The following is an 11,554-nucleotide window of genomic DNA, read 5'->3' on the forward strand; positions in this document are numbered from 1 at the left end:
TCAAGCCCTGCATTGGGCTGACTGCTGAGTAGGGAGTCTGCTTCTCTCTCCCTGCCTCACACTCTCTGTCTCTCTGTCTCTCAAATAAATGAATAAATAAACCTTTTTTTTTAAAAGACAGTTACAACCACAGTCCTTTTTTAAAAAAAGATTTTATTCATTTATTTGAAAGAGAGAGCACGAGCGAGAGAGCACAAGCAGGGAGAGCAGCAGAGGGAAAGAGAGAGAAGGAGGCTTGTCACTGAGCAGAGAGCCCGACATGGGCCCAATCCCAGGATCCTGAAATCATGAACGGAGCTGAAGGCAGCCGTTTAACCAACAGAGCCACCCAGGCGCCCATAGTACTTTTTTTGAAAGAAGTTTGCTTTTATTTATTTATTAATTATTTATTTACTTCAAAAAGTAGAGCACGAGCAGGGGGAGGAGCAGAGGGAGAGGGAGATGGAGAGGAAGATAACCTCATGAGCACAGAGCCCTACACAGGAGCCCTATCCCACAACCCTGAGGTTAGTACCCAAGCTGAAATCAAGAGTCGGACACCCAACCGACTAAGCCACCCAGCCGCCCCAATCACACTTCTTTTTCATTTAGCTTTGTTTGATTAGAGAACAACTATGCCCTCCAGGGGTCAAATTCTCATCCTGCTCATTGTATCCACTCGAGGGGATTTTGTGTCCACCCTTTTGAGCTCTTGGACACATATTTTTGACTCATTGATAGGTATCTCCATGTTAAATATCTTAAAGGTACCTCAAACCCACCATATGCAGGCACTGTCCCCCTTCTCTTTCTCCACAAAACCTGCTCCTCCTCCTCCTCCACATGAGCAGTGTCCCCGTGTACCCAATGAATCAAGCTGGAAATTGGATCCCTCTTCCCCATCCAGACAGGGGCTGGGTCCCAACCTCCCACCTCTGTAATGCCTCTGTTCTTCCATCTTCATTGCCAGAGACTGAACCCTCAGAGGTGCACAGTCAGAGCCCCTAATCTTGGATCCCGAGCTCTGACTGTAGGCTGAGCCCTTCACCCTCACCATTGACTAATCCTTTGCCACTGGCCTGCGAAGGAGCCTAACCATTCTCATAGACTGAGCGCTAACCTTCGCCATGGATTAACCCAGAACTACAACCAATTAAAACTGTCTGCTCCTGATTGAGTGCAGGTGGTGCAGAGCTACCCCATCTCTGTTCATCAGGAAGCTACTCAAAGCCTCACCTAGTGAGGCTGGACCCAGAGCAATGTCATCCCATACAAAGGACAGCCCGGGGGGCTCCAAGAATGAAGAATTGTAAGAAGGGCCGGATTTTTTTTTTTTTTTTCCTGGCAGAGGCAGGTGAGCTTTAAACCAGATCCCTATCTTGTCCGTAGCTGGAAGACCCCTCAGTGTTCCCAGCTGTGATCGTGGAGCAGGTGCCCTACCCCGAATTACTCCATCTGTACTCAGGACTGGAGCTGGACGACGTTCACAATGGCATCATAACAGACGGGACCTTGTGCATGGCGCAGGATCAGATCCTGGAGGGCAGTATTTTGCTGACAGGTTTGTTTCATTCCTGGGCAGGGGAGTGTGGAAGAGAAAGGGCTTCTGTCTTCAGGGACTGTAGTAGCCCACAGTGGCTTTCAGTGACCCCACGCAGCAAGGGCAGAGCCCCAGAGTGGGGAATTAGATAGGGTGGTTAGGACAAGCAAAAGGTTGTACCACCTCATAGAGGAGGAAACCATCCCAGGGGATCCGTGGTCTTCTGAGATGGAGCGGGACGTGGAAGCGTAGAGCGGGGACTGGCTGGGGTGAGTGCAGAGAAAAGGTGGGGAGTTGCAGTAGGCGGTGCGCTAGCCCTTCCAAGTCCCTCAGCTCATTCTCTGGGCTGACCCTGATGAGCTCTCTGCCCCGGCCCTGAGCACTGAGGGAACTTGTTTTCTGCTCACCCCGCACCCCACACCATGGAACCTGGATCCAGATGACAATGAAGCAACCTCACAAAGCATGTCAGCCACTGAAGTCTTGCTCAATGTCGAGGCTCCCAACGACATCCTGGATGAGAAGCAGATCTGTAAGTGTGAACCCTGGTGCCTTAACTCAAGGCAACAAAAAATGCCCTTTGAAAATATCACCTCTGTGCACTGGATTCGCAAGCATGCGTGCCCACAGCCACTGATGGCTGCGTAAACAGGCTCTTGAGCTGGGGCAGGAATGGTGCGGGGGCAGGGGGCACTGGAGACAGGAAAACGGTAGACAGAGTTTCCTTTTCCAATTTTTAAGTTGTGATAAAATACACATAACACAAAATTGACTACCTTCACCATTCCTCAGTGTCCGTTTGTATTGTTGGGCAGCCATCACCATCATCCATCTCCAGAACCTTCCATCCTGCAAAACTGAAACTCTGTGCCCATTAAATACTCACTCCCTATTCTCCCCTCCCCTCATCCCCTGGCAGCCACCACTCTACTCTTTGTCGCTATGAATTGAACTACTTACTATAGGGACCTTAAAGGAGACAGGAGTGGAGTCACACAGTAGTGGTCTTTGGGGACTGGCTTATTTCATTTAGCATGGCATCAGGGTCTGTCCATGTTGTAGCATATGTCAGAAATTCCTTCCTTTTTAAGGCCGAGTACTATCTGCCAGGGTGACTTCGGTCCCCTCTGCTCTCTTGCCAGGGCCCCCAGGAAGACTATGCAGGGTGTGGCTGACTTAGAAATGTGCCAGGCTTGGAGCTCACCCCTCCACCTCCCGAGAAGGCCCCCAGGGCAGGCTCCTGGCCCAACTCCCCCTCAGGCCTTTGCCTGACTCTTGGACAGGAGGACTTCCGGCCCCTCCTCCTCCCGAGGAGGTGCTGGGATCCCGTCGTGGGGGAAAGAAAGCCTAGAGCTGCCAGTTAAGAGTCCCAGCACTTCTGTTCTTTCCCTGTCACTAACGTGCACTCAGGCTTCAACAAATACTTACTGCATGCCTCCACGTGCCAGGCTCCAGCTTGCTGTGTGACCTTGGACACGTGCCCTGGCATCTCTGGATCTCAGTTTCCTTATCGGGAAAGTGGAGGAATTGGACTAAATGATACCTGAGGCGCCTTCCCATTGTAAAACAAGTGAATGACGAAATCAAGGTGGCCCTTTACCCTGGGTGTTGCCTGGAACTTCCCCACTCCCAGCAGTGGGCTGTAAATGCGGCAGCCGTGATTGGGGCCAGCTCGTGCCCACAGCCCCGCAGAGGTTTCCTCTCCTTGTGGTGTGAGACACGTGAGGCATTTTCAGGTGTATCCTGTATCTGGGGCCGTGGGGGCCAGCTCCTCCATCCTCCCCGGGAGCCCCCCATCCTCTGACGTGCCGGGAGACCACACTCCTGCCCTGCACTGGGCCTCAGGCACCTCAGGCCTTTCTCTTTGCAGTCAGCACCTCCGAAATGCTTCCGGACGCAGACCCTGCTCCAGCTGCCCCTCTGCCCAACTATCTGTTTCCTGTCTCTGAGCCTGATGCCCTGAACGGGGCAGGTGACACTGATGACCAGGAGGGGCACTGTCTAGAGGAGAAGGTCCCCAGAGAGGAAAGTGCCAAGAAGACTGGAAAATCAAAGAAGAGAAGTAAGAGAGAGAGAGAGAGAATGTGTGTGTATGTGTGTATGTGTGTGTGTGTGTGTGTGTGTGTGTGTATGTCTGTCTGTCTTCAGGGGGCTGCAGTAGGAGGGGGCAGGTCGGTGAGACTGTCCGAGGTGAGTGGGTCAAGGCTCATAGACACATTTAGAGGACCGCTCTTTGGTGTGACAGGGATGGATGAAAAGTCCTTCTGTATAGCCTGGCCTCATTGGTTGGCCTGCCCAAACCATGACGTTTCCCACGCTGCTCCTATCAGCCCAGCTTATGTGTAAACTCATGCAGAAATGCTGAAGATCCCAAATGGGTTGCATCCTAGTCTGGTGTTCAGATACCAGGCTTGACCCCTTGGCCAGTCCCTGGCCGTCTGGGGCCCTCTGCCTGTAAAAGATGCCTCGTGCAGTGTGCTTATCTTCCTCCTCAGACCTTGTGGAGCTTGTTCGAGAGAACTTTGGGCTTTCCCAAGCCCCCAATGTGATTGATTTACTCAGGCAAGGACTGCCCGATACTGCTTTGTCACTGTGGTGACCCAAACCCCAGTCTCACGCTTACCTGCACGACCGCTGCACCTTTAGGCTGCCTTCTCCTTTCCAAAATCAGGTCAGGCGGGTTGGGTTCATCGAAGGGTGACTCATTCGACAGCACTACACTTACGGCCATCCGGGCAGTAGAGTTCTGGTGCATCTCTGGGGCCCCAGCAAGAGGGCGGGATATTGGGCAGGTGCAGGAACGCGCAGGCTGGGGTTGCAGACAGGGATCCTGGGCCTCTGGCCCCAGTGACCTGGTTTTTCGTTATCCGCCGTGGCACCCCACTCGGGAGCCTGCACTGGAGCCCTCCGTATGGTATCGGCCTCATCCTGCTCCCCCCCCCTTCCCCTCACAGTCCGGAAGACAAAGGGCAACCGCAGTACCTCACCAGTCACTGACCCCAGCATCCCCATACGGAAGAAATCAAAGGATGGCAAAGGTAGGGCTGGGAGTCAGGCCGGGTGGGAAGGGGGTCGGGTTGCCCGGGTGGCTCCTCACCACCTGGCCCTCTGCAGGCAGCACCATCTACCTGTGGGAGTTCCTCCTCGCGCTTCTGCAGGACAGGAACACCTGCCCGAAGTACATCAAGTGGACCCAGCGAGAGAAGGGCATCTTTAAGCTGGTGGACTCCAAAGCTGTGTCCAAGCTGTGGGGGAAGCAGAAGAACAAGCCTGACATGAACTACGAGACGATGGGGCGGGCACTGAGGTAGGAGCTGCTGGGGCGCTGAGTCCCTGCCCTGGGGGCTTCACCAAGCTCTTCTCCTCCAAGACGTCCTTCCTGCTTTAGGGTCTGCTGATGCTCGGTGCTGCTTGCCTCTAAGTCCGTCCCCAGACACCTTCTGGGAGGCACAGTCCCCTCCCTCTTACAGCTCCGTCCTAGCTTTTTCTCTTTTTATAGAGAAGAGCCTTTTGGGGCCTCCCATCCCCACAAAGGGCATTCTGCCGGCCAGAGGCCTAGGGAGGCAGACCTGAGTTACCCGTCATTGGTCTGGCAGGGCTGGGAGACCGCCGAGTTCCCCAACAGCCCATCCTTCACTCCCCCCTGATCCTTTGCCCCAAAGCAGGGTGGGGCTAGCATTTGAAAGGGCTTTTCATGGCCCTTCGTATCCTCGGCAGTTGGGGGGGGGTCCTCAGAAATTTCATAAAAGCCTTCAAAGTCCAAGAGTTGGCTTTACCCCTTCCCTTGACTTGAGACTCGCATCTGGCCGCTCGCCCTGCCCCGGAGGGCGGTGTGTGCCTGCCTAACTCCCCACGCCCTGCCCTCTGCCCCCCAGATATTACTACCAAAGAGGCATCCTTGCCAAAGTGGAAGGGCAGAGGCTGGTGTACCAGTTTAAGGAGATGCCCAAGGACCTAGTGGTGATCGAAGACGATGAGGAGAGAACTGAAGTTACGGCGGCCTCCCCTCAGGCCTCCACTCCCTCAACCTCCTCCACCACTACCACCCGACGAGCCAGCTCCAGGGTCTCGGCTAGAGCTGCTCCCCAGGGCAAGGGAGGCCCTTCCTGGGAGAAGCCAAAGGTTCAAAATGTTGGCTTACCGCCGTCTGCGAATCTGGAATTGGGACGGTCTACAGATGAGGAGATTCCCACTACCTCTACTGTGCTGGCCTCTCTCCCAGAGAGCCAGGCCAGACTCACCAAAGCCGTGAGGTAAGGGCCCCAGAGTCGTTACATGTCTTCCCGGAGTACCTCTGGTCCGGTGGGGTTGAGATGTTCTCAACCTCTTGCCGAGTGCTGCTGTATCTCCAGTCTCACGGGAACCTCACAGAATCCCTGGGAAGCCAGTGGAGTCCTTGTTGGTCAAGAGAGGAAAAGTGACTTGCCCACGGTTGCACACCAAAATAATGGCAAAGCCAGCCCTTGATCTGTGTGGCATCTGTCACCAGCTGGGGGGTGTTCCAGTTATCTCAGAGTGCTCCCCCAACTGTCACCAGAGCCCTCCGTGTCAGGGCCCATCTCCCCTAGCCCCCTCCGCTGCAGAAAAGTGGCAACGGAGAACGTGACAGAGATGCCCGTTGCGCTTCCCTCAGGCCCTCCAGAGCCCCCTGGAAAGCTCTTGCTGCTGCTTGTCCAGGTGAAGTGTCTCCACATTTCCCCCGAGAAGGCCGGGTTTGAGCTCTGTGTGTGTGGCACTCAGTGGGCTGGCGCGGGCGAGGTGCCCTTCTGAGGGGTGGTGAGGAACAGGAACTCTGGTGTCAGAAGGCCTAGATGTGGGTGCCTGCGACTAGCTGTGTGGCCTCGGGCACATTACCTAACCTCTCTGTGGTCCCATTTCCTCAGGCTGCGAGATCAGATTATTTATTTTTTTTAAAGATTTTATTTATTTATTTGTAAGAGAGAGAGAGTGAGAGCGAGCACAGGCAGACAGAGTGGAAGGCAGAGTCAGAGGGAGAAGCAGGCTCCCTGCGGAGCAAGGAGCCCGATGTGGGACTTGATCCCAGGACACTGGGATCATGACCTGAGCCGAAGGCAGCTGCTTAACCAACTGAGCCACCCAGGCGTCCCGCGAGATCAGATTATTAATCTTACTCAGTGCGTGGCTGTTCAGAAGACGGAGGGAAGTACCACATGTCGGTCCTTGGGGCTGATTCCTGACCTCTACTAAGTGCTCAGCGGACGTTCGCTGATGCAGCAATGAAGAGGACACCTCCAGCCAGCTCCGTCCCTCCTGCGCCCTCCTCCCCACCCCGCTGGGAGATGCCTCCCGCCTTGACCAAACCTGCTTTCTGTTTCTTCTCAGTGCTTCTTCCGTGCCCGGCAACATCCACCTGGGAGTGGCCCCAGTGGGGTCGGGCTCCGCCTTGACCCTCCAGACGATCCCACTGACCACAGTGCTGACCAGCGGGCCTCCTGCCAGTGCTGCTTCCACACAGCTCGTTCTTCAGAGCGTTCCGCCGGCTTCGACCTTCAAGGACACCTTCACTCTGCAGGCCTCTTTCCCCCTGAACACCAGTTTCCAAGAAAGTCAGGTGGCGGCACCAGGGGCTCCACTGATTCTCAGTGGTCTCCCCCAACTTCTGGCTGGGGCTAACCTTCCGACCAACCCGGTGCCATCCTCTGTTGCAGGGGCTGGACCGGCCGGGCCCAGCCCTCAGCCCCCCGGGACTGTCATCGCTGCCTTCATCAGGACTTCCGGTGCCACCGCAGCCTCTGGGGTCAAGGAGGGGCCGCTGAGGCCCTCCTCGTATGTGCAGGGCATGGTGACTGGGGCCCCGATGGAGGGGCTGCTGGTTCCCGAAGAGACCCTGAGGGAGCTCCTGAGGGATCGGGCTCACCTTCAGCCACTTCCCACCCAGGTGGTTTCAAGGGGTTCCCACAATCCGAGCCTTCTGGGGAACCAGACTTTCTCTTCTCCCAGCCGCCCCACTGTTGGGCTGACTCCAGTGGCTGAACTTGAGCTCTCCTCAGGCTCAGGGTCCGTGTTTATGGCTGAGCCTAGTGTGACCACCTCTGGGAACCTGCTGACCAGATCCCCAACCCCTGCCCCCTTCTCCCCATTCAATCCCACTTCTCTTATCAAGATGGAGCCCCATGACATATAAATGAACGGGCTGGGGGAAGCGTGCCTCACCAGGCAGAGTTGAGCATCCTTTTCATACGGACTTCCTCTAGCAGAGACTGACTGAAGCAGGACATCTGCCCTTACTTGTTGGTGGGATCTCAGTACACCGGATCCCCTGTTCCCGACCCCTGCCCGGTGTCACGGTGGCCACACCATGCCCAGTTTGAGCGTCCCTGGCATCAGACCATGGCCTTCAAGAGCACTAGGGGATATGCTCTTGTCAGGGTAATGGGCTGACTGGGTGATGGAGGGAGAAAGAACCTCCAAAGAAGTCTGGCTGGGGCCGATGCAGGGGCTCTGTGGGGAGAGTCCTTTCGTGGGGCTGTTTCGCCGTCTGTGTTCCCTCCACGGGGAATTTCCTATCCCATATGTGAATATCTCTGTATGTATTTGTGTGTACTCGTGGGTCTATATCTCTGTTTCTTTGGGGAGGATGGGGGTGTAGCTGTGAGGTCTTCAAGGGTCTGTGTTTCTGGGTCAGCTGCAGAGATGGTGGGTTTTTTTCTTAAGGGAACGTATTCTCTAGTTCCCTTTGGACAAACCATTCAGTTGCCCTGAGGCTATGGGGTACAGGCTGGATCCCCCAGACTGGGAGAGATGTCACAGAGCTGGAGCAGATCCAGGGGAGGAGGGTTTCGACGGATGTGTGTGCTGGGGAAGACGGAGTTCAAAGGGACAGGGTCGGACCCACGCAGGGCTGGCTTAATTGAATGTTTGCGTCAAGGGCCTGGGCTGTAATACCAGCCTTTGCTGGCACACTGGCCTACCAACCCCCCACGACCCGGGGATCCTCTTCATTAGTTTTGCCCCAGTGTCTCCCTGCTGTCCGGCGTGGCTGGGGTAGCCGTGGAGCAGCAGACACTGAGGCTGCCTCCCCTCCTGCCCATGCGCGCCCGCTGCCCAGCCTGCCTTCTACTCACCTTGTAGGTTTGCCAGCCCGCCTCCCCACGATGGCTACCGCAGACCTCGAGCGGACTGTTGGCCCTCATCGCCGACTCCCACACCTAGCCCTGACTCTATGCCGAGAAGACAGGAGCCGGCGGATGTGAGCCCGCATGACCCTTCTGTCTCTGCCCAGTCCCCTGCTTCCATCTTCCCTCTTTCTGAGGACGTTTCAACCCATCCTCTCCTAAGTGAACCCCTCGGCTTCACTCCTCCTTCCCCTTCTTTGCATTAGCTTGCCTCTCTCCAGCCAAACTGGGGGCGAGCCTAAGAGCTAAGATGCGTCAGCCTCAGAAACAGTTCTATTATCTGGTGAATTTGGTTAATGTGAATCAGTGCCCAGGCCCTTGGCTATGTCCTCAGTAGAAAACCATCCACTTGAACTAACTACCTCCCCTGGTCGCTGCCAAGCCTCCTGTGTTCTCTCCCACTCTCTTCTTGTTCTTGTCCCCTTCTCTCTCTGGAAAGAACCATTTATGGGTGTGCAGGTGTGTTTATTACACACCTCCAGCACTTGGTATTAAAATGTTTTTTTCTAATATAATCCGTTTATTATGATAAATTCCTGATGGTGGAAAGTGAAACATCCTGCAAAAGAGTCACCTTAAAAAAAAAAATTTGCACAAAGGCGCTAGGCAGTTTAGGGAGTGGCCTTGCCCCCCTCCCCCACCCCCGATTTCACAGAACTCCTCATCTGAAGGTCACTGATACCCTTCCCTGACATCAAATGTCTTCTTCACAGTTCTCGGTCCCCGAGAGCCCTGGCAGCTCGTGACACTACTTCCCCCCCACCCTGCTGCGCCCCCCCCCCCAAAGGCTTTCCTCCGTTCTTCTGGCTCTGGCTTGGCTCTTTGGGGACGGGTCTGAGGTCGAGGGCGGCAGCTCCTGCTTACATTTCGAGCGGCTGGCTGGACATTTCCATCCAGATGCCTGTCATGCCTCAAACACAGCCCCTCTAGCAAACAGGGATTTTTAAAACATGAATTTTAAAGTCTTTACACACACACACACACAACCTTTCCCCTCAAAAAACAAAAAGCTGTCATGACTTGCCTATTTCTGTTCATTATGCCACCATTTTCCTGACCTTCTAAGCGTGACATTTCAGAGCCATCTGATGGCTGCCTTCCTTTGACCCTGTCCCCTCCCCCATCTTCTGAAGTCCAGGCCGTTCGCCACGTCTCTGAAATCTAGCCTTTCTTCCACATTCCCGGGGCCTCCAGCCTAACTCAGACTTACCAGAGCTCTCCGCTCTCCTAGACACATCAACACACACCACAGTGTGACTTGTCTCATTCCCCCCCACCCCCGTTCTGCTCTTTCTCTGCTAAAAGCCCTTCAGTGATCCTCTCTACCTGTAGGTAGGGGTGATACTCAGAATACTGAGCCTCTGATCTGTTCGGGGCAGCTGAGCACCAGCCCTGTATTTGCTGAATCTCCAGGCCAGCCAGGGGTCCTAGAGGAGGGAGGAAGGAGCACTTGGGGGGCTCAGGGTTGTAATTCCCAAGAGTGAGGCCCCAAGGCCTTGACTTGGCAAGGCCCTTTCCCAGGAGGTCCCAGCTGACTTCCCAGTTGTCTCTCACTTTGTTTTCCTGTCCCCTAAAGGATGGCTCCCCAGGCACAGGGATTTGCTGGCCTTTTGAGCTTGCCTCTGTTCGAAGTTTCCCACCTCTGTTGCTTTGCTTTACTTGGTTCTGCTCAGCCAGAGTGCTCCCCCCACCCCCACCCCCCGCCGCTAGTACTGATTAAATCGAACCCATCCGTAAGTCTTGATGTGTGGAAGCTGCTTCCCCACACCAGCCTACCCTTAGATGAGTTCATTCTAAATTCGCCGCAATTGCCACTCTTTGGGCAACTGATCGCGAACAGCCTGTGACATCTTCTCTGTTATAATCACAAACTGTTACTTAAATCTTCAATGACTTGACCTGTTTCGTCTCCCCAGTTAGTGTGTTCCCTTCTGAGGGGTGGGGGGCCATAGCACCCACAGAGCAGGGCACAACGTGAAGCATCTAGTGAGCACCAGCGAACATTACTGATTGAGCTGGTGGAGAGATGGGGACTAAAGTCTGAGGTTGGTGACCTCTGACCTCCCCTCTGCACAGGCACTCACCCCAGGTGCTTCACTGCCAGGGGCCAGTCCTCCCTGGTTCAGTGCCCTCATGATACCCCCCATCCCCACCCCCCAGCCTTGCCCCTGAGACTTGTTACTACTTTGAACATTCCCTGCCCCTAAAGAAACTTCCCTGTCCGGTTTCTTTTCCTAATTCAAAGTGTTAAATTAGCTAATCTGGTCAACTCACCTGTGCTGATCTAGTTATGGGAGAGGGCTGGCGGAGACCCTCAGGAGACAGGTTCATTTTCACCAGTCACATGGCAGCAACATCCTTGCCTCTGCCATGGTGTAATGGAGTCAGGAGACACTCTCCTCACCCCCCAGCAGCCGCTGTGTTACTCCTTCCTCTGGGCTCCCACAGCACTTGGCCTATACCTCTCATTGTAGCACTTGGCACATGGTAGCTCCTTAGCTATGTGTTTTTATGTATGTTGCCCCTCCAATAGACTGTGAGCTCCTCAAGGACAGGGACTGTGTGTTAGTCACTGATGTATCCCCAGCGCCTAGCACAGTGCCTGGCACACAGTAGGTGCTCAATAAATGTTCATGGAAAGAATAAATGAGTCTTGTCTCTAATGATGGGGATTTCAGCCCTAGACTGTGGCAGGCAAAAGGGGAAGGAGAAAAACAATCCATACTTGGGGGCTTTCGCAGCTTTTGGACCCCTCCTGTAACGCTGCAGGCAGCTGCTGCTTCGCGCGCGTCTGCGCTCCCCCGCTCCCAAAAAGGATCCGCGAGGAGGAGCCCTCCCCTCCCCCAGGCGGCTTCCAGCTGTGCTGCGCTGTCACCAGGAGCCGCGGGCGACTCCTGAA

At 54.9% G+C, this 11,554-nt stretch overlaps 1 protein-coding gene across 5 annotated transcripts in view; it reads left to right on the forward strand.

Moving 5' to 3' along the window:
• ELF4 (E74 like ETS transcription factor 4) overlaps positions 1-11,302 on the forward strand; it is a 41,866-nt gene extending 30,564 nt beyond the window's left edge. For all 5 annotated transcript variants that reach the window (XM_082717752.1, XM_082717754.1, XM_082717755.1 and 2 more), the window contains 7 exons: positions 1,369-1,540; positions 1,959-2,051; positions 3,390-3,581; positions 4,474-4,557; positions 4,634-4,826; positions 5,395-5,772; positions 6,863-11,302. In XM_082717752.1, the coding sequence (XP_082573878.1) occupies positions 1,369-1,540; positions 1,959-2,051; positions 3,390-3,581; positions 4,474-4,557; positions 4,634-4,826; positions 5,395-5,772; positions 6,863-7,664 (1,914 nt within the window). In that variant the 3' untranslated portion in view covers positions 7,665-11,302. The remainder of the gene's footprint in view (positions 1-1,368; positions 1,541-1,958; positions 2,052-3,389; positions 3,582-4,473; positions 4,558-4,633; positions 4,827-5,394; positions 5,773-6,862) is intronic.
• The last annotated feature ends 252 nt before the right edge of the window (positions 11,303-11,554 follow it).

The sequence above is a fragment of the Mustela nivalis genome, assembly GCF_964662115.1.
Source record: "Mustela nivalis genome assembly, chromosome: X".
NCBI classification, from domain to species: Eukaryota; Metazoa; Chordata; class Mammalia; order Carnivora; family Mustelidae; genus Mustela; species Mustela nivalis.